The sequence below is a fragment of the Cyprinus carpio genome, chromosome A1 (assembly GCF_018340385.1).
Source record: "Cyprinus carpio isolate SPL01 chromosome A1, ASM1834038v1, whole genome shotgun sequence".
NCBI lineage: Eukaryota > Metazoa > Chordata > Actinopteri > Cypriniformes > Cyprinidae > Cyprinus > Cyprinus carpio.
The window spans coordinates 3,891,842-3,918,009 of record NC_056572.1 but is presented as its reverse complement, the minus strand read 5'-3'; the positions used below and the strand labels follow the sequence as shown (position 1 = coordinate 3,918,009).

General features: G+C 35.6%; 2 protein-coding genes across 5 annotated transcripts; one reads left to right on the top strand and one right to left on the bottom strand.

Moving 5' to 3' along the window:
• Positions 1-302: 302 nt before the first annotated feature.
• acsl1a (acyl-CoA synthetase long chain family member 1a) lies at positions 303-20,298 on the bottom strand. Of its 3 annotated transcripts, none has more exons than XM_042766643.1 (21): positions 20,165-20,298; positions 13,164-13,385; positions 11,194-11,308; positions 11,032-11,096; positions 10,730-10,831; positions 10,158-10,257; positions 9,285-9,460; positions 9,070-9,102; positions 8,887-8,938; positions 8,312-8,385; positions 7,686-7,763; positions 6,878-7,012; positions 6,638-6,772; positions 5,371-5,466; positions 5,205-5,277; positions 5,022-5,110; positions 4,758-4,874; positions 2,858-3,001; positions 2,540-2,641; positions 2,287-2,358; positions 303-1,316 (listed from the first exon to the last, which is right to left on the bottom strand). In XM_042766643.1, the coding sequence occupies exons 2-21, from the start codon at positions 13,356-13,358 to the stop codon at positions 1,176-1,178; spliced, it is 2,094 nt and encodes a 697-aa protein (XP_042622577.1). In that variant the 5' UTR covers positions 13,359-13,385; positions 20,165-20,298; the 3' UTR covers positions 303-1,175. The 3 variants fall into 3 exon arrangements, with proteins under 3 accessions (XP_042622577.1, XP_042622567.1, XP_042622557.1); XM_042766633.1 differs by lacking the exons at positions 7,686-7,763; positions 20,165-20,298 and adding exons at positions 7,814-7,891; positions 14,891-15,631; XM_042766623.1 differs by lacking the exon at positions 20,165-20,298 and adding an exon at positions 14,891-15,629.
• A 749-nt stretch (positions 20,299-21,047) lies between these two features.
• On the top strand, positions 21,048-26,168 carry LOC109113134 (hairy and enhancer of split-related protein helt-like). 2 transcript variants are annotated; one of them, XM_042766973.1, is made up of 4 exons: positions 21,048-21,163; positions 25,208-25,312; positions 25,417-25,513; positions 25,668-26,168. In XM_042766973.1, exons 1-4 carry the CDS (start codon positions 21,119-21,121, stop codon positions 26,111-26,113), a joined length of 693 nt encoding a protein of 230 aa, XP_042622907.1. In that variant the 5' UTR covers positions 21,048-21,118; the 3' UTR covers positions 26,114-26,168. The 2 variants fall into 2 exon arrangements, with proteins under 2 accessions (XP_042622907.1, XP_018981503.2); XM_019125958.2 differs by lacking the exon at positions 21,048-21,163 and adding an exon at positions 24,490-24,685 and having other exon boundaries at positions 25,668-26,166.

Below are 26,168 nucleotides of genomic sequence, written 5' to 3'. Positions count from 1 at the left end.
TTTTTTGGTTATTTGGGAATTTTGGTTTTTCTTAATTTTGGGGGTTGAGGAAAAAAAATTTTATTTTGATGGCACCAGTGAATAAAATACAGCAACTCATTTTTTTCTTGTGAATAGTAGATGATTAATGTGTTTTTTTTTTTTTTGTTTGTTTTTTTTACGTGCATACTAAACTTTTATGATTTTATGCTGTTCTCACCCATTCCAAGATCATTACTGTCTTGGCTATTCTGTGGAATATGAGGCAATTTTTTTTTTTTTTTAAATACAGGCACTGGGATAATTAATGAATAAGAACACTATTAAAAGACAATGCCATCAGTTTATTTTTCTCTTTAACACCCACATGCTACAAATAATTGTTTGCACAATTTCCATGAATACACTAAAGATGTACAAACAAATACAGATAACCTATATACAATCTTTAATCTCCAGAAGAGAGGCACATTTGAGATGTACAGAGATTTCAAAGTGCTGTTAGTAGAATCTGAGTATCAACAAGAACCAATTTGTGATGTCATTTCCCTGTCAATTTCAGTGAAAATCAATTATTTAGAAAATACCTGTTTAGACCAGGTTTCAAACACATAACCATACCATTTGTTTGTTACCATGACAAAAGCATTGTGCCTCACAATAAAGATTTAGATTTAAATAGTAAACACTGATAAATATCCATTTAAAGAAGTTTAATGGAAACCACTATATTTTAAATAAGTGTTGAGGAAAATATCTGCATATGATTTACAAATCAGAAACCTTTTTGGCATATGTTGTTTTGTTGTATATGATCTTGCAGGTTATGTTCTGGGTTATTACACTCAAGGCATTCACTGGCCTAAGGCATTGGTGTGGTTGACTTCCAATTGTCATCACAGATGAATAGCAGGGCTCGTGAAATGTTTGGCATGTGCTTCGCTGGTGGGACCGTACTTCACCTGGTCTATGAGACGACTGTGGCACCTCCAAGTGGTAGAAATGAAAAAAGTACGAGCCGCAGTGGTCCTTCTCTCCCCCAGCTGACCATGTGAGTGATGGAACAGCATGACAGAACTGGAGCACCTCCTTCAAATTCGTCACCACATTGCAAGTATGCATGTTAGGGGTGTTCTACTGTAGTTCATTCTCAGTGTAGACGGGGTGTCTCTCTAGCTCACTCTTTCTGTAGTTGTTCACATTTTGATTTTAGCGTAGAGCTGGTCTATCTGCTCTCTGAAGTGGTTTCTCAGCTCGGTTCTCTTTGCTTTCAGTGTTGGCGTGAGGAGTCCATTCTGAACAGAGAACATTTCCATGTGCAGGGCAATGTCTCTCACCTACATACACAAACACACACAGTCATTCTTGTACAGGGGTCATCAAAATATTCTGACCCAGGGACTCCAGTAAAGAAGAAAAAACAAACAAAAAAAACAATTCACAATATTAGGAACAATAATCATTTTAATATTAACTATATTTTTCAGGGACTCAAAATATTTATAATAATTTTGCTATTATATTTTATATATATATATATATATATATATATATATATATATATATATATATATATATATATATATATATATATATATATATATATATATATATATATATATCTGTATATCTCAAGTTATACTATTCGATAATTATACATTTATAACAATTATACTATTAGTAGTAATAAATAATATACAAATAATACAAATAATATTTTTATTTACATTATGCTAAACTAGTGTTGACCCAATTTCTAAATTAACTTAATTTCATAGTCCAACAGAGAGATTAACCTTATTTTAATAATTATTTTTAAGAAAGCATTTTTAAGATTATGTTCATCTCTCTTTTGGACAATAAAATTTATTTAATGTAGAAATTTGATCAACACTAACAATTACATTACATAATGTACATAACTTACATTATGCTACACATGTTATTAATATAAATATTTTTATTCTGTACAGAAGTAATAAAATCAACAAAATGAAGCACCAAAAAAAGCTAATAAATGACATTAAGGTTTTTTTTTGGTATTGTAATTATTATTTAAAAAGATTATAGCACAAATTATTATTTATAAATTAATTCTTATTCATATTTAGAAATACATTTTGAAGTATGCTATATCAAAGATAAAAATAAAAAAAAAATACTTTGTGTGTTATTTGAGAGCTAACGGACCTACAGTAATTAATGGACAACCAGGGATCCCCAGACCCTGGTTAAAAACCTCGTGTGAAGGTGATTTGCAGCAGTGTTGCAAAATCAGTTATCAAGAATTGTGTTCATTAGATTCACCTGTTCAAAGGACTTCAGTCCGGCTTCTTTGCCCAGCCGAATAATATCCTCTAGGATGGCATTTTTCAGTTCCTGTTTAAACACAAAATCAGACATCAGATCTTCAAGAATGGCACAGGCCATTCAAACACTACAGCTCATTCAAAGTCCTAATGCTTTCAACAACAAATTAAAAATTGAATCATTGTCATCAACTATAAAATGGTTTGAATCCAGAGCTTTCAAATTTCTTTTTCCTGTTTAAGTGTTTTACCTTGCTTTTGCACATTTCAGTGTAGGAGCCCTCAATGCCTCTTCTCTTTGCCCATCCTGGCAGGAAGTCTGGATCTGGAACCACAATACCCACTAAACATGCCTACAAAGACACAGGATGTGTTTACTCTCACTTATAGCACATACCCACACATATACTATTCTCTAACCAAACAAACCACATCCACCCGCTCTGATTCAGTGCTGTGTAGAAGTGATAGACATTAAGTCAAGAGTCCTGCAATATTTGACCCATCACATCAAATATTAATGGTTCACCCGCCTGCGTGCAGGACTCTCATTTAGTCCCGTCTCTCACCTGCAGACTGTCTCCATGAACAAAGACCTGAGCCACAGGGTCACTGCGGATGTAGATGTTCTCAATCTTCTCTGGAGCAATGTATTCACCCTGAGCCAGCTTGAAGATGTGTTTCTTCCTGTCTATAATCTTCAGAGTCCCATTCTAAAACAATACATACTCAACTTCAAAAAAGGTGTGACGGTTCTGTTATCTTAAAACACAAGCATTAACTTAACAAAATATTAAAGGGGTCATCGGATGCCCATTTTCCACAAGTTGATATGATTCTTAGGGTTTTAATTTCTCAGTGGTAGTGTAAAAACACCTTTTTCACCCTGTCAAAAACAGCTATTTTCAGAGCAAGCTGTTTTGTAGCATTTTCCTTTATATGTTAATGAGCTCTGCTGACCCCGCCCCTCTCTTCCTGCCGCTCTCAGAAAGACTGTTTACTTCAGCCGCATTTATTGTGAAACTTTCTAATTAGCAGATTATTAGGAAATACGATTTGCAAAGATTCATTAAAAAAACCTAATAGTCTTTCTGTTCTGTTTCTGTTTTTCTGTTGGTGAAGTTGGACCACGAATGATTCGCACGAACATAGACGCATTTAGGTAGATCACGGGCACATTCCCTTCAGAAACAAAACTAATCCACTGCATCTTCAGCGGGTCAGATGTCAGGAGTAAATGAAGCCTGCAATGTTCATTATTACATCCGACAACAGAACACTTCAATCACTTAGGAGTCATTCTCGTCTACACCTGCTCTGACGGTGAAACAATGGCGGACTGATGACAGTCACACAGGGTGGGTCTAAGGTAAGATCTAAGGTCTAAGGTTTTTTTTTTAATTAAGAAGTAGTATCTTCATAATTTTTTCTTGATAACTTTGGAAATTGGGCAGTGGATTTCTAGTTTCCAGCACCTACCCACTGGATAAGCGTAAAAAATGTTGAAATCAAGTGTTATTTTATGGGTTTGTAGTAAAGGGGAAAACATGTTTAATGCTGTTATGTTTGACATTTAAAAGTTTCTGTTATGTTGAAGATTTTGTGGTTACCACTGTTCTAAAGGTTACTGCTCGTGGTTAGGTTCTAAGGGTCAAAACTACACTGATTTATGAGCACTAATGCCAGTGAAAAGTAATATTGTACTTGTTCACCAAAATTTACATGCTAATAATGTTATGTCTTCTGCTGCATTAAATACTTCAGCGCTTTAAAATTGAGCAGATTCTGATTGGCTGTCAGTGTATTTATTGTTCCTCAGCTGACAAAATCATTCGGAAAATCATTCCAGTGATATTGTTCCTCTGTGTCATTATCCTTATAGCTGTGGTGCGGACTATTCTCATAGAATTAGAATTATTATTAAAACTTTATAGTTATAGTAATAATCCTTGAATGGGCCTTTAGACATGAAAATCTCTTGCTTTGCTTTTTTCAGTATTGCTGTTTTTACTTTAGTTATGACCAAACAGCATTCGTCAATGTCAAAATAATGTTTGGCCGATCAAATCAAAGTGGCCGGGGTTTACTGTTCACAGAAGCAGAACGCAAATTCCAGCGTAAATCGTCAGTTTAACGTTGTAATATTGACAGAAAATGCCAGCACGTGGTGTATGTTTATCTTTTAATATGTCAACTGTTTTACGATGGAAATTTTAAATGACTGACAGCTATATCCATTGAAGCAAACGAGAGAGAGAGAAAGATGAAAGTGGGGCTTGTATTGACACAGCGATTAACCAGAAAAATTAAAAATGTTTCTTCATGCCCAAAAGGCTGTCGAACCCTGAAGTAGAAGATTCACAGAAATAAGGACACTGATTAAATCAGAACTGAACTGGGAGACTAAAAAAAATATACGAAAGAGAGCAAATAAGGCTCAGAAGTGCTAAGAGAAGAAATGGAGTTTACCGGGAGCCATTTGCCGATGTCTCCAGTGTGCAGCCAGCCGTCTTTATCTATGGCCTCTGAGGTCCGCTCTGGGTCCTTCAGGTAACCTTGAAACACATTTGAGCCTTTCACACAGACCTGTGGAGGACACACACCCCCACACACACACAACAGTCAACTGAGAGGTACACCATTAACATTAGCCACAAATGCTGTCAATAAAGCTTAACTTGTATTAAACCCAGAACACTCCTTTAAAATTCAATAATTTAACTGGTGACACACCTCTCCCTCTCCATTTGCTGCAAAATAATTCATTTCAGGCACATCCAATAGTTTAACAAAGTTACAGGGCAGCGGTGCTCCCACATGACCTGAGTACAGAGACCAAGAGAGTTTGTGTTACAGGATGTTTATACATTACTTAAGGTGTATCTGTTTGTTTTATGTGTTAACACGTCATCTTACCTGCTGTCCAATCTCCAGGAAGTGACATAGTGCAGCCTGCGGTACACTCTGTCTGCCCATAACCCTCATAAAACTACCAAAAAAATATTATGAAAAACAGTAACCTTAAAACCTGTTATGCGAATACTGATAGCAGGAGAACGGAGGTCTCTGTGTGTTTGTGTACCTGGCAGCCCAGCGCTGCTCGCAGGAAGGTGAGGACAGTGGGAGAGACAGGAGCGGCTCCGGTGATCATGAGCCTCACACGTCCACCCAAACTGGCCTGTAGGGGGAGTCACAGGAGTCACTTTGGTTATGTTATATAGTACTGTAGCAGTTTGGAGCGTTATGTTCACGCACAGTTCAGTTACAAAAAGGTTATAGAGTTAAATTAATTAACAACTGCATTTTATATGCAGACAGTTCTGAGCAAACTATTGTAGATGTGACTTAAACAGAATAACTCATACAGTCTATTCATAACAAGGCTCAATATTGCGGAATTATTAAATGTATTTCAAATAAACGTTCAATTGAACTTTCTTTTCATCAAAGAATACTGAAGAACAATGTATACATTTTCACAAAAATAATAAGCAGCACAATGGTTTTCAACATTGATAATATGACTATCAAATGATATTTGAGCACTATAGCTTATTAGAATGATTTATGAAGGGTCATGTGGCTGAATATATATATATATACACACACACACACACACAAAACAGTTATTACTAGTATAATAGTATAATATAAAAGTATAATATTACTTTATTCTTGATAAAATAAATGCAGTCTTCGTGAGCATATGAGACTTTTTGAAAAACATGAAAAAACACCAAAAATGATAACCAATAATTATAAAGATAACTATAAACAATATTACCTTTTAATGCATTATGACTTGTAATGCATCTTAAAAAGCATGTATGATCTGATAATCTGATAATCTATGATCTGTAACCACAGTTATAATACATTATAAAACTTATCTATTGATTATTATTCATTGTTAGAAAGTATAATGCATTAAAACACATTATGCATTAAAACATTTTACTTAAAGACTTTATGTATAATACATTATAAAGGTTTTCATAATGGGTGTTTTAATGCATTACACATAAAGGCTTTAAGTAAAATGTTGCCAAAAATCATTCTGAAAATTATTCCAACAATATCTTTCCTTTGCATCAGTATTGCTATGGCATGGACTTCCATATTCTCATAGAATCAGAATGATCAATAAAACTACACTTATAGTTCTTGGTGTGAATGAGCCTTTAGATGAGGTTTTTTTCTTTGCTTTATAAATGTTAGATGGTTGGATGCTGAGTATTTTTGAATTTGTGTGTTGCTAGGCAACAGAGTCTTTATAGGTTCTCTATGGTTTCATCAGATCATTCTGTCCTTGGGCTCTAACACACTCTTTCTCCGTTTCTTCTGGTTACCTGCACTTTGCTGAAGATCAGTTTATCCCACATGCTATCCTTCCTCACAACTCCACTTTTAAGCTCCGCCTCTTTCCTGCTGGTAGCAAAATCCAGCAGCCATCTTTTGAGAGGAGTGTTCGCCTGTCCAAAGATTTAATGCAAACATGTATGAATGTATAATGAGCAAAGATCACTGAGTATATTTAAGCTCAAACATAAATGCAAACAGTTTATGTGTGCATAACTAAACAGACGTACCTTATCAAACATGCGATTGAGTAGTCTGGGCACTACAGGGAATATAGTGGGCTTAAGAGTCTTCAAATCATCCATCAGTAGACGGATATCACCCTGAAAATATCCAATCCTGGCCCCATGGACCAGAAGCACACCCTACACACAAAACAAACACAATTATGCAACAAGAATACAATGCAATTGTTGTATATATATATTCTGTAGCAGATGCAGTCAAGAAATCAAAATATTATATATATATATATATATATATATATATATATATATATATATATATATATATATATATATATATATATATATATATATATATATATATATAAAGGAATAGTTCAACCTAAAATGAATGTTTGCTGAAAATGAACTCCCCCTCAAGCCATCCAATATGAGGATGAGTTTGTTTCTTCATCAGAACAGATTTAAGAAAATTAGCATGGATCATTCATCTGCAGTGAATGGGTGCCGTCACCATAAGAAGTCAAACAGCTGATAAAAACGTCACAATAATTTGGATTTGTTTATTACAAACATGTTTTTATCAGCTGTTTGGACTCTCATTCTGACGGCACCCATTCACTGCAGAGGATCCACTGAGCAAGTGATTTAATGCTAATTTTCTCCAAATCTGTTCCAATAAAGAAACAAACTTATCTTGGATGGCCTGAGGGTAAGTAAGTTTTTAACAAATTTTCATTTTTGGGTGAACTATTTCTTTAACCAAACCATCCCTTAAAAATGAACTTTGTTACAAACTGTATAGAAAATATTAAACAATTGTTTAATGACTGTGTGCATGCATAATACATACCTCAACCACTCTCTCAAACATGTGTGCTAGTGGTAGGTAAGAAATGTGAATGTCTGTCTGGTTAAGCATGCAGTGAACCTGTAAAATACACACAAACACACACACATGCAGTGTAAAATACAGCGTACCTCTACTACTCTTTCAAACATGTGCGCTAGCGGTAAGAAGGAGATTAGAACATCTTGAGGACTTGGTTTCAGCAACCCCTAACCACACGCATATACACATATACAAACACAACAACACACAAGACACGAGGGAGGAAGGAACAGGAAACAGACAATTAAATGAGAAAATGAGGCACAAGAAGAGGTGAACATAACAGAAAGGCAAAAAGAATACATTTGATTTGAAGAAAACATTTCACTTAACTATTAACTGGCAAAAAGAATGTAACATGCTCCTAAAAACTGCACAGATCTGATCTGCCATTTAAATCTCACTGGCGGTGATTTTTGCTTGTTTCCTTAGAAAGACTTCACTAAATTTTAGTACATTTAAGTTTCTGTAAATTTTACATATATTAATTTAGCAGATGCTTTTATCCAAAGTGGCTTACAAATGAGAAAAAAACATTTTTAAACATACATTTTAAAAGATACATAAGTGAAAATCTCTTGGCTGACCTCTGTAACTTTAATGAAAGCGGAACAATTGGAAACAACGTTTCCATGTGTGATCATTGCTCCCTTTGGTCTTCCTGTTGAAAAAATTAAAAGAAATATATATATATATTAATTCTCTGAGTTGGACATCTGAAAGAAAGTTTAAAAATTAAAATTAATCAGGACTATGGTTGTCAAACAAAAATCATACAAGTATCATAAAAGATGTTCTGTATGACTAATGCGTTAGAAAGTCTTCAAAAGCCTTCTATTTCTTATGAAGGAATAGTCGTTATTGACAAAAAATCTTGAAATTCACCCTAGTTTTCTTTGGCACATTCAGTTGATCAAGTTCATAAAACCAGTCTGAATGATTTGTTCATGAATCAAACTTATCCGTTTCTCAAGTACAAATCAAATATTCAATCATTAATAAAGCCACATTTGTGCATATTGTTTTGTTCTTTCATTAAAAAGGATTTATTAATGTGTTATTAATAACATTAATTACATTAATGTGTTAACTACAAAATAGTTCTGAGATTAATCACAATTAAATAGTTAAGTAAATACATACAGTATATAAACACTTTTACCTGTAGTACCACTTGTGAAGCAAATCAGTGCCAGGTCCTCTGGTTTAGGAGGCTAGAAATAACAAGTCAAATGAGGACTAATCGCCATGAAGCAGAAAACACATAAAGCATTCAAATAAAATGATTCATTATTCACAGTTATAAGTATGTAAATCAAAACTCAAAAAACAATGTTTTACTCACAATGGGAGTCTTGTGGTTGGCTTTGCCAATAGCCTGCCAAAAGAAAGACTTCATTTAGTGCAGCACAAATACAAGATTAATGGGCTCACTGCTTACCAAGAGTGTCTAAGTGTGTGTGTGTGTGTGTGTGTGTGTGTGTGTGTGTGTGTGTGTGTGTGTGTGTGTGTGTGTGTGTGTGTGTGTGTGTGTGTGTGTGTGTGTGTGTGTAATCAAACCTCAAGCTCCTTGAGGCTCAGGACCTCAATGCCTTTCTGTTGTGCTTGTGCAGTCAGTTCACTGTCAAAGTTCCCCATGATCACTATGGTTGTGACACTGTGCTTGCGGCCAGACACACAGTCAAGGATCAGACGAGCCTTATCCGGGAGGTCACAGATCACTGTGGAGATGGTGGCTACAACAAAGACTCTGTTACTCATAACAAATTTCTCAGAATTTCAACTTGAAATTAAAAATAGTTTTGGTAATTATTAAATAATTAATGTGATTAATTATGAAATATTGTCAAATTATTTAATTAACTTTATTCAAATTTTTTACATTTAATTGTAATAAATATCAAGTTCCACCTAAATGGTGCAGACTGAAAGGTCCTTTACATGCAAATAGATTGCAATTACATTGTGTATTGATTGTACATGATTGCAAGCTGATTCTGCAACCAATCAGAGAGCTTGCTGAACACTTAAAGTGCCACTATTTTGCCTTTTCAAATATTACCTTTCATGCAGTGTGTCATGTAGCTGTATGTGAACATAAACTATCTGCAAAGCTGTGAAGCCGACAGTGCACGATAAATAATTATTGTCTATCAAAAAAGAGTCGGCTCGCAATCGCCTAAACGAGTCATCAGGAATTCGAATCTTATTCCATTATGGATATTATAGCCCACCAAGACCAGGTACAATAAAATTTTCATAACCATTAACATGAACAAAACACTTTTCTGGAAAAGCATACGAACAATTTTGAAAGAAAAATGTTACTTGCAGAAATAAAAACTATTAACTAAGCAAGTATATCTAAAAACTAAGGAATTATATCGTAAAAGTATTGCACAGAAATGCAAAAAATGCTGTGCGCTTGCTCACCTTTATCAATGATATAGCTGATGGCCTCTGTACCAAGTGTATCATACAGCGGCACTGCCACCAGTGAATATGTGTAACACGCCAGCTCTGAAATCGTCCACTACAGAAATTGTACACACAGTTCAATTAGTTCTGGAATATACATACTGTATGCACAACTAAGATTATCTTACATAGAAATAATATACAATGAACAAAACAGAACAAGGAAGTTGCCACACCTGCTGTATAATAAGCAAATAAATTAATGTAGGATTTAGGGCCGTCAATCAATATGCAACCAAAATAATTGCATGATACTTTGATATATTATCGCATATATCAATAATGCTTACATAGCCCCTGCCTCGAAGATAATTCGGAAGTTACTATATAATTGTGGCAGACAAATAAAGCACTGAAAAGTCCAATTTTGAAGTCAATATATTGCTTATTTTATTTTTATATAAGTGAACATAAGCATGCCATTCGCCTACAGTCCACAACTCAATACTGTTTTCACCAAAACCATCATGTTTGAGGTTGACAGTTTTAGTAGGAATCTGTGTAGGAGTCTGTGTGCATGTGATTACCTCTGGCCTGTTCTGTGCAAAGATGCCAATGTATTTGTCTCCTGTTTGACTGTGACCTCTGTGGAGTAATGCTGAACCTGCGAGCTCTGCCCTGTCTGCTACCTACAAACATGAATATCATATGAATATACACAACTTACTCAAATGCACAGCCACATCAGATAAAATAGAAACAAGACAGGGATCAATAAAACATACAGAGAAAAAAAAAGGCTAAACTAGTTCTAGAATGAGAACTTGTTGAGAATTCTAGAACTTGCTGAAATTTGCTGAAAATACAAAGCAGACTATAGCAATCTTACCTCTTTATACAGAAGCCATTTATATGGCTTGCCTGGTTTTCGTGATCCCAAACAAGGACCATTATCTATAAAAAATAAAACAAAAATGTGAAGATCTCACACATGATGATAGCTTCTTTTTTGGGTGATTTTAATATCTGCTTTAAATACTAGTTGACTTACTTGACACTCGTATTCCTCGTAAGAAAAACTCATACATTGTCTGAGCGTCTTTATAGTAGTATGTCATGTATGTGTCACTGTCCTGTAGAATGGACCGACGAGCATATCTACTACCCTGAAAAGCAAAACAAATAATCTATGATGTTCTATACCAAAAAAAAATCAATCAAATAAAAACTCCTTACTCCGGGCAAATCTCTCAATTCGTTTTCACACCAGATTGATAATCTGGCAAAGTGTGAACAGAAACAGCAAATTGTCCCAGTGCTGTTGTACATCAGTACATCAAATATCTTGCAACACCAATCAAATTTGAGGACCAGCATCATTCATTTGTCCAAAATAAAAGTTGACAGCAGGAAGAAAATACAATTTACATTCCCTACACTACGGTTTGATTAAAAAAAAAAGTCCAGGCCATTGACAAGCAGAAGGAAGGAAGACTTCATGCTAAAGGAATTAAAACTGTTGCCAAAACATTTCAGTGTGTTACCATAGCAAACATACAAGAAATGGTGAGAATAGCCAAAGACAGAGATCAAGGACATACATCTATAATAATATATCTGGTTGAAGGAGGCTGCAATTATTTGTATCTGAAGCAAAGTTACAGTCTGCGCACTTGTGTACAAACACATATACACAAAAACTACTCAGTGTGTGAGAACAAAACATTGAGTGGAGAAAAAAAAAGCAGGAATGTGATGAAAAACCATTCCAAAAACAGCTGTAGGTGAGCTGTCCCAACACACATATACTACCATGCAAAACTTTGTGGTAAGCTAGCTTTGACATTTTTTTTTTTAATAAAATGTCTTATGCTCACCAAGGCTGCATTTATTTGATTAAAATATAGTAAAAACAGTAATATTGTGAAATTTTATTATAATAAAAAAAAGTTTTTTAAAAATGTTTCTGCAATAAATGAAACATATTTTAATAAATTCCAGTCTTCAGTGTCACATGATCCTTCAAAAATCATTCAATACTGATTCGGTGCTTAAAAAACATTCCTGAAGAAATGTTGAAAATAGTTGTGCTGCTTTATGTTTTCATGGAAACCATGAAACCACAATGCACGGTCACAAGAAACGCAGCAAATGTTTTCTCCACTAAGACCTAACAAAATGTACAGTATGTCACAGAAATGGGCAACTCAGGAGTTCATACATGCATGCAAAAAAAGTTTTGTGACATGCAGCTGGTGACCTCTTCACATGCTGTGGTGAATCCAGAGAAAGCCACAGTCTGTACTGCTGAACGGCTTTTTACAGGAAGCATGCAAAAAATCACTGTCGCATCAGACAGACATGCATTCACCCTTTTGTATCTAAAATTCCTTCAAAGGCCTTTTGCTAAAAAGTGTTAAATAAATTTGAATGTTTCACATGTTTCACAAGCTATGATGGTGTGCAGGACTTTTTATGACCTTGGTGGATTTTCAAGCCTTGGCTGCTAAGCAACTGTTGGAAACCAGAATGCACTAGTTTTTTTATTAATCTTGTGGGAGGTTTTTAACCAGGTGGGCACAATGAGCATTTCCAATGAGGAATTAGTCGTTTGATTTCCCAAAGTTTTATGGCAAAGTTTAAAGTGAGATTTAAGGCATCAAAACAAGTAACACTGCAACAAGATATCCTCAAGTGCAACTGTATATTCTGCTTTCTTTACCAAATGATGGCATAATAAATAGTTAATAATCTCAAAATGAAAAAGTCACCACATTGCTGCATGCCAGAGTATTAAAGTGTCGTCATCTAAACAGTAGTTGGTTGTTTGCATGTAGGTCATATGGATACTTCCTGTTTATATGGCCTAAAAAAAAACATAATAGACCACCCGACGTTTACAGACGTTTTACACACAGACTGACTCTGTGAGACTATTCTACCCGAACCATTTCACCTCACCACTGGTCATCAAATTGGTTTTGTGATATAAAATATTTATGGAAGCATTTTGACACCTACCTGTACCTCCACAGACTGCATGTCGAGGTCACAGGGTGGTTTTAGTGCTTTGGGACGGGTGGCCAGCCAGTATGTGGTGATGGCAGCGAATGCGCCCATGCCCATGAGGGTGTTGGCGGGTAAACTGCGCACATACTGCCTCAAATCGTCCAGCTCAGGTATCCGCAGGTGCCGGATCAGATCCTGGGCCTGCATTGCTCTACCAGTTCTGGTTTTTCTAGTCTATAAAAAGAAAACACAGAGGGACAACTTTAGTGAGACACAAAGCCTGATTGTTAGCTGAAAATCATCCATTTGAGTGAATGCTTCATTTGTAAACATTTATGGTGAATATCTGACATTACTTTTGTGTATGTGTTAACCCATATGGAGTGAATGACAAAGAAAAATATATTGAATAAATGAATAATGCATAAAAAAATGAAAATGAAAATGAATAAGCAGGAGATTGTATTCAAAGAATAATTAAAAAATTATTTCTCAACCCAGTTAACTAGGAATGCACAATATTCCTGCAATATTATATATTTACTGTAACAAAATATTTAGTATAATGTATTAATTATATATAGCTGAATTTTTAGCAGCCATTACTCCAGTCCTTATATATATATATATATATATATATATATATATATATATATATATAAGGCATATTATGATTTCTGGAGGATCATGTGACACTGAAGACTGGAGTAATGATGCTGAAAATTCAACTTTGCATCACAGGGATAAATTAAATATTTTCAAATAGAAAACATTTAATTTAAATTGTAATAATTTTTCACAATATAACTGTTTTACTGTATTTTTTATCAAATAAATGGTGGGCCTTTGTGAGCATAACAATATTAAAAACAAATAACATTAAAAAAAACTAAATTATTCCAAACTTGCGTAGGGTATTTCTACAAATACATCAATATTGTTGCATATGGCATGACATAATGGTAAGTAACAGAAATTTTGCAAAGATATAAAAATCCAAGTGCAGAAAAATAATTTTATCATGATATCATGATGCACCACATTTTGAATTATTTCGAAATTTTAAATTAGTTGTGATAAATCTGTCTAATCAATGAATGAAAGCAAATTCTTTTAGACAGTGTTTGAGTACATTTACTGTGTACTCTGTACTACAAAAAAAAAGAAAAAAGATTTTTTAACGTTGTAAATACATTTTACAACAACAAAATACAATTTAAAATTTCTACTTCAAAATTTCATGTTTAATTTAATAAGTTATTTGAAGATCAGTTCTACAAAGTGTACCATAAGATGACAGTAATGTAAAGGACAATTTCACTATTAAACTTCAGTTTTACTCACTCTAACATAGGCTATATCAAAAACAGAATTTATTTCACAAAGCACAAATAAACATATAAGATAAAATGTCAATGTCAGCTGACAGAAGATCTCCAATGTCAGTATTTCTCAAGGTGAAAATTTTCTCTAGTTTCCATTCTACTAAAGTCCCAGTGCCTCTAACCTTGAACTAACCCAGTCTAATGATCAAACACACTTATAAAGGAGAATATTCAATAATGATTTTTTGCTTTATTTATGAATGGATTTTCCCAATGAGGATGCTGAATTTTACTTAGATTTACCTCACTTCTGGGACAATATCATACCCAAAGTATCACATGCAAAAACACACACAGCTTGACAATGTCACTTTTTCTGATGGAATCAAAACTGAAGGATGGAAAAATCCTTACCTTGCAGCTCTAGTTGTTAAGTTTCTTCTGTGGGTGTGGGTGAGTATTAGCTGGATTGTAATATTCTGTTTTTTAATGGACGCTTTCAGTGTGTGTCTGTTGTTGTAGTTAAACTGACCTAAGCAGCACTGAAGGAAACCACTGGCTATGAATAGCAGAATAACCCTCACGTAAGCAATACCACCACGTGGGTCTCTCTCGTTTTCTCTTACTCTCTCTATCAATCTTTTTCTTTCTCTCTCGATTTCTCCCTTTCTTTTTCTCATGTGTCTCTCATGCACTTTTCATTTCAGACTGATTGTTTTTAGACGTTGGCTCCAGTTTTGAAGCCCTGTAGTCTGTTTTAGCAGATGCAATCGTGTGTGTGTGTGTGTGTGTGTGTGTGTGTGTGTGTGTGTGTGTGTGTGTGTGTGTGTGTGAATGAAGTGGGTTTTTTGAAATGCTCCAAAACACACAGAGATTCTGGCATCCCCACATCAGTACAAAGTGTACTGACGCTCTTCTTATCTCAGAAACATAAGCACACAAATCCAGTCAGATGTGAGAGCTGACATTGCTGTGTATGTTTGTGAAATTCCTGCTGAACAGCACAGTAGCTGATAGTCGTGTAGCACATCTGCTCTGTAATACGAGAACGAGAGATGTGTGGCAGCTCAAACACACTCCTGCTCAAACGCAATACAGTAATTCATAAAGATAAAGAGAAAAAAAATAAGGACGGCATTCCACATGTGCCAGAAAGCATAAGCTCTCTAACAAATCTCACTGAGCTTGTCAAGAGCAGGGGTGGGTCACATTTCACACTAAAAAATCAAAAGAAGTTGAAACAAATTGTGCTGGGCTGTCCGATGCCAGTGTTGTTAGAGTTGACACTATAACTATTACAAATAATTTTTATTAATTGAAATAAAGCTAAAACAAAATAGAAATCAATGAAACTATATCAAATATGTTGAAGTTGAAATTACTAAAACTTAAAAAATAAAGCTAAATAGAAATATTAAAAACATTACAATCACTAAAATTAAAATTTGAAAAATAAAAGCTCATTCAAAATATGAATAAATACTATAATAGTATATAAAAAACACTAAATTAACACTTGAATTGACCATTACAATTTTTTACGATGACATTACTTTCAAAACACTTCAGCTCATTTACTCCCAAATTCTCATTTTCACTCATTACTTTGATGTAATAATGTTTTTATTTAATTTTGAAAGTATCTAGAGATACACAATAAAGTGTGGTTGTACAGTTTATATAGAATATTTATGTGTATGCTCAATTTTATTTTGTTCAAAACATTTTTTCAATACCATTAAAGGTTTAAATATCTGTGTATTGCTGCACAGTGTTATTATAAAAGAGTTATTCCTAAAAGATGTACTCATGTATGCTTATATCCACATGAAACTGCTTCTGAGAGGGTGAAACTGACTGTCTGACTGTGTGTGTGAGTAAATGTTCATGCCAGCAGCTGTGTGTGTCTGGCTCACAGATGGGTAATGTCATGCTGATCCCATGGCAGGTCGGCAGTGCTTGTCCTCGAAGTGAAAGCTAACCTCTCTCCATACTTGGGCTGCAGACAGTATAAACCAATGACAGAGCTACACTCACTATCAGCCCACTGAGAGAAAGACAGTACGAGTGAAACAGACAGACAGACAGACAGACAGAAAGTCCCACAGCAGGAGCCAGAGGAACATTTCATGGCTCACACGACTTAATAAAGTTTCATTTGAGTATCAGGTTCACCTCAGATGTTTCACCTAAAATTTTTAGAATAATTGCAAATAGATATAAACCAAGAAACTCATTTTCTCAAGAAACACATCAGGAAACGCTACCAAAGGTTCTGCAAAGCTCTCCATTTACTCTTGAAGCTGAATGAGAGCAAAACTGAGATTTTAAAGAGATACTAGAGGCTGATAAAGTTTTATGTCACATAAATGGAACCCAATGAAAAGAGAGAGAGAGCGAGAGAGAGAGAGAGAGAGAGTTAGAGAGACTAAAACGAACAGCTGTTCTGACAAATAGCTCTCAGGATGCCAAACTCATGACACACAATACACACGCAAACCATATATTGTAGCTCTGGAAAAGCTTCCACCCCTGGAACATATCAAGGGGAATAAAGGCTTTCTTTAAAAACCTTCAGATTCACTTACTGTCATATATATTTGGTGGATTCTTTTTTTCTTCATTAAATCACGTGACATGAACCAAGACTGTTTCAGAAATAAATAAAAAAACACCCAATGGATGGTATTGAGAATGTCAGATTTGTGGCATCCAATTTTACCTTTAATCTCTTGTTAATAGGCACACTATTGAATTTCCACAAAGCTTACTTAACCAATAATACATGTGTAAATGCGCCCCACAAAATCATGAAGGCATATGAATAAATAAATAAACAAACAACACACAAAAACATTTTTCTTCCTCCAAAAAGGACCAAAATATTGATGAAAATTGTGTCCAGTAGTACAATTTCTGGAATGAGAACTTCCACCCCCATTCCACCTGCCTTTGACTATCAATCGCAAAAAAAAAAAAAAAAATTTTAAATAAAATTTAAAAAATCCTAATTTTGTACCAACTGGACATTTGGCCATTAGTATCCTATTTTAATATGTAGGGTTTTTCCAGGAATGGTATTGCATAACACTGACATCTGCATAACCCTTATAACTCCATCAGTGGCCCATTCAGATTTAAACTAAGGATTGTGGTAAAAAATATCTTGTCAAATATCTCCATAGTTTGTCAGAGCATGATAGCAGCTGTTAAACTATTCATGGGCTCCCTGAAGAAAAGACAGCTAAAACAAGTTAGGCTGAACTACTGACAAGAACATCTAGGCTATTTTTTATAGCATAACTGCCTATGTGCCTTACACAGATATCTGACAATGTCTGTCTTTAAGTCACTGAACCAATCCATATATGTAAATTATGGCCTGAAATGGGCTTGGTCATGTTTAAACTCTTTCTTGCTGAACCACACCTAAAGCCTTCGATAACAAGATTAAAAGTGGAGCATCACATGATGCAAATAATTTTCTACTGAAGGGAAACTTTGTTTTTTTGTGAGAAGAAAGACTTACAATAGAAACAGATGTTCATTTCGGAAGATCTGAAATTTGAGACACTCATTATTATCTGTAAACCTATGATGTCAGATATATTAAATAAAATAAGAACACATTTTGATTTGTAACCACAGCAACAGGTGTTATTTTGAGGTGGGGCATCCATCCTCAGTGGACTGCTCCCCTTTTACTGCAGTACTTGGGGCAAAATTATAACAGATTCTGTCATTACGGTCCATAGAATATTCAGACTATACAAGAACAAGAAGTCAAAATTTCTATGCAACCACAACCTTGAGAGAGACAGTTAACGTGACCACAAAACCCAAAGATGCAGAACAAACTGTCTGCATGAACACATGGAAAACAGAAGGAAATGAAAACAGCATAACCTCACACTGCTAGACTGCCAAAATTCCAGACATTCCTGAGTGTGTCTGCTCTACAGTTTAAAAACTCAACCACAACATATTCGCACTATCACTTTCTGTTTCATAAAGACAAAAAAAGATGTGTTTAACTGACATGATGAGGGGAATGGTATTCACCTCTTATCTAAAAATATGAGCAGACAAGCTGTGAGAACTGAGATTTTTTTTTTTAATCCAAAACTTATTTGACACAGATTCTTACATTATAGTCTATTATGTGCTTTAAAATATACCCAAAGTGTAAATTCTTCTGATAAAGTAAATTTTAATAAATTACATAAATATAATTCCTCTGAGGTGGTTGTGATCCAAAAATAAACCCATATTTCAGCTCTTGCAGCAGTGAAATGAGGGCAAATTAACTGTGTTAAGAGGTCTACTTGTCTGGAGACCTGTAACCATGCTATTCTCTTTGAACTTTTAATAGACCAAATCAACGCAGGTTTTTTTTCTTTTTTTTTCTTTTTTTTTTTTTTTTGGCATCAAATAAATGGTATGTCAAGCATTTCAGGATTGTCATGAAGATCAAACAAAGTGTTCCGATAACCCGTTTTTGTAAGAAAGTTAAATGACTAGTTCAGGATGCCACCCATAATTTGTGATAGACTGTGATCTGGACAAGCAAATGAGAGGTTACATGACAAGAAGTGATGCCATAACATGCCGTGGACAAGCAGTGTCTCCCTATTCGATTCCGATCTGTATTAGCTAATTAACTAACAACAGAGCGCGCAAGGCACCGACGCGCGTCTCCAAACACGCTCCATCTCCGCCCCTCTCTGTCTTCATATGATCCTCCGCTGAACTTCAGCCATCTCTGACAGATCGAGGAGTACGAAGGAAATGCGTGTTGGGATAACACATACATATATTGGGAGAATTTCTAATTTTGTGCTAAATACTCAAAATGTGGAAGCGCTCTTTCAGGCGCTCGCTCATGCTTGCGATGGTTGAGTTGTTCTTTTGAGTCGGATCTTTTTAATGAGTCGGTTGAACCGGTTCACAAAATCAACATGAGTGATTCGATCACGAATCGGACGGAATCAGTCTGTGAGGTTCTCAAGAAAGAAAAACAAATGAGGTAGTTAACTAACCGATAGCTTTATGACTGAGCTTATGGTATAAGAATTTGGAGTGAAGCGAGGATTTTGACTGATGGACAAGTTACTTAATAGCTTAATATCATAAAGTAGCCTACACAGATACAGTGTATTGGAATTGTATGAGAAGCACATACAAACCAGAGCAGCTTTAAATATAGTTTATTATTTATACATTATTTACAGTAATCTTAGTGTTTGTTAGAGAAAAAGGTAATAAAAACCATCACGTGCCTATTGTTTATTTGCATGCAATGATGGCATGTCAGAAACCACTTGAGGACGTATTTACGCTGTGAAAATGATCGTGTGTTGAAATGGTTGAAAGCATTGCATTTTACTGTTGAAACGAACTGTTAAAAAAACGATTAAACCAAATCAGTCTGATTTAATTCCCTCCATCACTCTGCTTCTAAAAGAACTCGCTGCATAAAAACATCCCCAAACGCGGCATCTTCACTGCATTTAATGTTAAAACTGAGCATGCACGAGGCTGAGCAGATGCACTGACGCAACAATTTCGTTTTTCACCATGATATATTTATTTAATGTACATGGTTTGGAGGTTTTTAAGCGTTATTCAGTTCAGTCCATAGGAATAGTAATATTAATCCAGCCAAGATTAAGGTAGAATTGCACAGACCTGAATGGTGTGAATGAATGACGCGTCCCCACAGCTGTTATTCTGCTGCGCGCAGTCTTAAGCAATAGATCCCGTCTTCAGAACGGAAACTGGGCGCGAGACCAATCAGAACACCCGTCTCATATCTTTACGCGTATGACTTGAAAGAATGAGTTCAATTGGTCATTTTTTCTCCCAGGTAAATTTGCATGCACACTATTGTGATGTTGATAAAAAAAAACTGCAATGTTTACTAATGACACAAGTTAAAGCCATGGCTATGTTCTTTCTGTGCAGAATGAGGTGACGTATTCAAATAAATATGAGTTATGAAAATATTAAGAAGACAAAGGTTTATTTTTAACCCTCTATTAGTGTGTACCTACATCAATAATTAAGCATTTTCTGTTAACCATCGTATAGTCTAACCTATATTTGTAAATATTTAATAACAACCTTTTTGAGTTATATATTTTAACCAACTTTATTCATTATATTACAATTTATTAATTCCATTTCATGATCAAGTATCCGTGTGCTTGATGTGGTGATACAGGATGAAATATGAATTGATATCTGAGAAGTGTAACAAAAATGCAAATTAAAAGTTACTTGCTTTCTTTCAACAAGCGCTTATTTACTTCTACATGTGATAACATGTCTCCCTCTAGTGAGCAAGACAGCGCCATGGAATCATAGTGTTCATTTTTAAGATAAATTTATTAGGGGGAAACCAAGAAGTAAGGAAAGCTATGTTTCACCATTTTAAATATATTCAGTGATAAATATATTCAGCAATAGTTTTATATTTGATTTCGGACGATTTTTTTGAATATTAAGGATGCTCTATTGTAATGCTCGAACAATGCTGCATGTCTCGTGTGAAGTGATGCAGAGGAGACTCACGGTGGCGCGCGAAGCTAAAGGATTGTGTGTGTTTCTGGCCTGGGGTCACCACGGGTCACCGTCTCTCGCATGACAACACATCGTCTGGAGGATCAACATGTTTTTCCCATCAACGTAGGAATTTCAAATCTCGTAAATGTGCGCAACATACTAAATGACAAATGTGTACAGTATGTAGGGTACTTGCAGATGAATTGCAGCGACAAAACTAACTGTTTTGGCAACTAAAAGGAACTAATAAATCTAATGAACTAATAAATGTTTAAACTTTTGTCTGAACCAAATAGTCATACCAATAAACAATAATAAATTAAAACACATTTTTCATAGACTCGATTCAAATTTATTTTTGATATTTCTGTTAAAAGTCGACGTGTAAGTTTTGTTGAAATCTCCACACGATGGCGCTTTGGATTTACTAATACAAAACGTTAACGTTAGGCAAAAGGCATCTTAAAAGATTTGTTTTAAATAAGTTTTCTAATCAATTTCTGGGAAGGTAAAGTATTACAGGCAAATACATTCTCGAAAAAAGAGAAAAAATGAATAGCAACTACAACATAAATTATTAGCGTACATTATTTATTTTGTAGGCTATTTATTTATTTATTTGAAATCCTAAAGTAATTATTACACTAGAAAAAGTAATAATACGTGATGTTTTGTCTATCAGAAGTTTAAAAACAGCCAGACTGGGGGAAAAAAAGTGTAAAGGCAGTAGCAGAGGGCAATGGGCAGGACTTTAAATCACGGAGCAACCGTTCACACAAGCGAAAACATCCCCTCCTGTCCGAAAAAGCCCAGACTGGTGGTTAGTGTGTCTTAAGTTTGTCGGAATATAAGGCGAACTGTACTGCTGTAATCAGGGTGACACGCATGACTGCGCTCTTCTAATTCTCTTTCACATGGAGAGATCCTTACAGACGGAGTTCAGCTTTCAGGTAGCCTCTCTTTAAGACTGTGATCCCCAAACAGAAGCGCGTTTGGACAGCTTTAAACTGTTATATACAGTATGGCACAGCAATGAAACACTGATACGACAATTAGGGGAGTTTATGACTTTTATCGAACACCTTTACACAGATTTATACATTTTATAAATGATTATATTGATAATGAAGTCATTTTAGTCGATTTTGTATTATTATAGTTTTTTTTTTTTTTTTTTAATTAGCGTTACATTTTCAAACGTTTTATAGCTTTAATGACTTTGATATTGAAGTGATAATTTTTTTTTTAATTGGGATTTATTTTGGATTTATTTTTTATTCTATCTATAAATAATATGACAGTCATAAATATAATTATTTTAAAAACTTATTTTTGAAACGTTTAAACGGTAACAGGCACTTAATAATAAAACAAACAAAAAAAGTTTGGTTATTTTGTAGTTTTTATCTTTTATTTTACAATTTATATTTTAAGAAAATTAATAATAATAATAATACAAATGTAAATTTCATATGTTATATGGTATAATATATTTTGTAATTGTATAATCTATACTGACATTTATATAAATACGTTTTATGTGAATTGTATACGCAAAGTTATATTTGTTAGAATATGTATCAGAAATGTGTAAAAACATTCAAAATCAGGCGTTTCAATATATAATTGTTTGGTCTTTTTATAACGTATGGTTATCAGCACTAAATATGGGATGAACTTGTTGCACAATGATGCTCTGGTTCATGGTTTCCAGCTTTGTGCATTCTTTTTGTTTATTAAATCTTTCTTCCACCAAAAAAAAAAAAAAAAAAAAAAATGAATGCAACACATCAGTTCATTGTACGATGTTAAAATACAGTAATCTTTTTATTGGGTTGTTTGGTGTAATGTTGAGCAGTTAAATAACGCTGTGATAGGAGATCTCGTATTGATGTTTTACTCTTCTTCAATGCACAACACACGTTTACAAAGAAGCAGATCATAAATAGCCGCATTACAGAACTTAAGAAATCGAAAGAAAGTTAAAAAGGTTTGTTGTGTTTACCCCAAAAAGCGTTTGCGTAAAGTGCTAAATTTAACAATAAAAGTAATAGGATTTTATGCTTTATTCTATTTCATTGGTGCTTTTCATTTGCGCGCTACATAAATAAGTCTCCATTGCTTTGGATATCCAAAGGGCTTAAATTCTTTAAATGAAAGAAAAAAAATCGTCACATCTTTGATTTTTCCTTCCACGTTGCAACACGATCTCGCACTTTAAAGCATGGCCAACCTTTAGGATTAAAACGTTCCCAGTGAAAAAAAAGCAGAAGATCCAGGCGTTTTGGCGCATGAAGTCTGAGCCTGGGAGCCTGGAAGAACACAATAAACCTGTTGTTAACCTTGCTGTGAAAATATGTTTGATGAAAACAGCCAATTGTTGTATGAAATGTATTCAAGTATAAAATAATGCCCTTTGTTGGGCACAAACTTGAGCAATGTGGGGGTACAAAAGTCCCCTGTGGCATGAATTGCGCTTTGGCGTCGCCACTTGGCGCGCTACCCAGACCCCTCTATACGCGATTGTTTCTTTCTTTCTAATGACATTTACCGGATCAAAACATGCTGTTAATTCGATCAGAAAGCTTCACCCTTCACAACAATACCAGAATAATTTCTCCCAAAGTTTGTTAAGTTGACCGAAATTAGGCAAATGAATAGAGGTCTCCAGGCGCAGGTGATGGAGAATAATGCGCGTCAGGACCAGCTGCATTCTTCTTTATTTCTCCTTTTCTTTTCTTTCACTGCATTATTAAAATTTAGGCCAATGAAACTATTCATTCCGCTCAATAGACATTTTCTTATAGGATAATAGGATACAAATTGAGCCCCTCTGAAGGGAATCCAGCGGTGGGTAACCCTCGTGTGCCAAAGACGGCTGGAGTCTCTAACATGGTCGGAGGGGCCGCTCGTGTGCCAGGCCGGGTCCCCACACCTGCCGAGGCCCCTAACAAAACTAGAATCTAAACAAAAACCCGGCCGTAGCCCATGAAAGATGGACGTGTCACCAAGTCGTGTGAGAAACGCCGCGAACAAACGGGGGGACTCCGTCTCCAAAAGGTCTCCCCTGAACTCGGCGGAACAGCCTATTATGTGCTTACTTAATTACTATAATAACAGTAGACAGGCTTTAAACCTGAGACGGGCTTGGGATGGAAGTTAAGATGGCTTGCTGGGACCCATAAACAGGCGATCGTGTGAGAAACGCGACGTGGAACAGAAAGAGACGCCTTGCTCCAGGGGCTTTGTTCTCATTGCGCGCGCTGCGCTCGCGAGCTAGCCATCTCCAGCATGGCCTGTTACTATGCAAATAATATTCTACAACCCATCACGTGTCTTTAGACAGGCCACGTGGATTAACAAAGTAGGTCTGCCCCCCGCTAGCCCACAGCTTCAGGTTTTACTATTTCTTTAACTGATCCTAAGTGCACACATTAACCAAAAGCTCGCCTTTAATCCTATGGAATAATTTAGGGCCATGAATGCGCGAGCGCTTTATAAGCGACCGCCGCCAGTCAGCTCATCTCAGTCTGAAGCGGCTGGAAAGTGGAGAGCCTACTAGTCTATCTACAATAGTTTTTATAGTCGTAACATTTTTTCCTAGTTTTTAACCAGATGATGGCGTCTAAGATGAAGGATCGCAAGGTATGTGGACACTTTCGTGGCGCACACATGATGCCGGAGACTGCATGCAGACGATATCCTCCTTGAATGTTTTAAGCAATAATATAATATATTTAAGTCTTCGAAAGTGTGCATTGGGCTACGGTATAGACCTAGTAATTGTTTTTTTTTTTTTTTTTTTTTTTATGGTCTTACGTTAAATGTAAGCTAGTGTTTTATTCTAAATAAATTAATTATATTACTTGTAAAAGCTCTTTCGTTCAGTGGCATTCTATCTCGATTATGTTTTGCGCGCGGGGAAGCAGAGCGCAGCGCGGCTCTCAGTGACTCATAACTTGTGACAAATGTAATTTACTGTATGGTAATTGTATCCACCGAATAGGCTATCCTCCCGGGTTTCATTATTATAGCTTCATATGCGTTGATTGTTTTTTACATTTAGTAAAACGTATGCAACACGCAATGTAACCAAACTTATTTTGTGTTTGGTAATGGCACTTTTCTTCCCATAACGTATTATCTTATTATGTTCCCTTCCCACAGAAAACTCCTGTTTCTCACAAGGTCATTGAGAAAAGAAGAAGAGACCGAATCAACAGATGTCTAAACGAGCTGGGAAAGACAGTTCCTATGGCATTGGCTAAACAGGTGCGCAGCTGAAACGCTGAATGAGTTTACGCGCTCTAAGTGCTCACGTTTGCCTTGATTTTTAACTTAATATGGTGACTCATAGACGTTGTGTGTTAAAACAGAACTCTGGGAAACTCGAGAAAGCAGAAATCCTGGAAATGACGGTGCAGTATCTGCGCGCGCTCCACTCCGCAGACTTCCCGCGCGGGAGAGAAAAAGGTGTGTAGGAAATACAAAGAAACCACTTAACATTCATTAACATCAACAAAACAGAATACAAATGTTAAAAAACTTTCATACGAGTCCTCGCCCACATTGCAAATCTAGCACTTTCTTCCCTGCTGATTTCTAACAACGTTCTTTGTTTTCACAGGAGAACTGCGGGCAGAGTTTGCAAATTACTTTCACTTCGGCTATCACGAGTGCATGAAGAACCTCGTTCACTACCTGACCACCGTGGAGCGAATGGAGACCAAAGACACCAAATACGCACGCATCCTCGCGTTCTTGCAGTCCAAAGTCGTTTCCGAGCCCGTGTTTGGCTCGTTGGGCACCATCTCACCAGACCCTACGGACCTTCTGTGCCAGCTGGAGTACCAGAGTCCAAGTCCAACCGAGTCAGTGTTTCAGCAGAGCCCTCCCGGACACTTTTCCTGGCACAACTCGGCGCGGAGCCCCACGCTCGCGTATCCAGCGATGTCTCAGCACAGCGGATACTTATCACCGGTTCAGGGACTCGATCATCATTACATGAACTTCATCGGGCACTCACACCCCAATGCCTTCAGCTTATACAATGCACAACACGCTGCTCTGTAAATACTTCTGCAGATGTCCTTAATTTATATATGTGTACATGCTTTATTTTAATATG

Coding starts and splice junctions, on each gene's coding strand:
- LOC109113134 (XM_042766973.1), top strand. CDS start 21,119: ATGACAACACATCGTCTGGAGGATCAACATGTTTTTCCCATCAAC. Junction 21,164..25,207: donor AACATGTTTTTCCCATCAAC/GTAGGAATTTCA, acceptor CCCTTCCCACAG/AAAACTCCTGTTTCTCACAA. Junction 25,313..25,416: donor CTATGGCATTGGCTAAACAG/GTGCGCAGCTGA, acceptor GTGTTAAAACAG/AACTCTGGGAAACTCGAGAA.
- acsl1a (XM_042766643.1), bottom strand. CDS start 13,358: ATGCAGGCCCAGGATCTGATCCGGCACCTGCGGATACCTGAGCTGGAC. Junction 8,386..8,886: donor CTTCACAAGTGGTACTACAG/GTAAAAGTGTTT, acceptor TTTTTTCAACAG/GAAGACCAAAGGGAGCAATG. Junction 2,642..2,857: donor TTCATGGAGACAGTCTGCAG/GTGAGAGACGGG, acceptor GTGTCTTTGTAG/GCATGTTTAGTGGGTATTGT.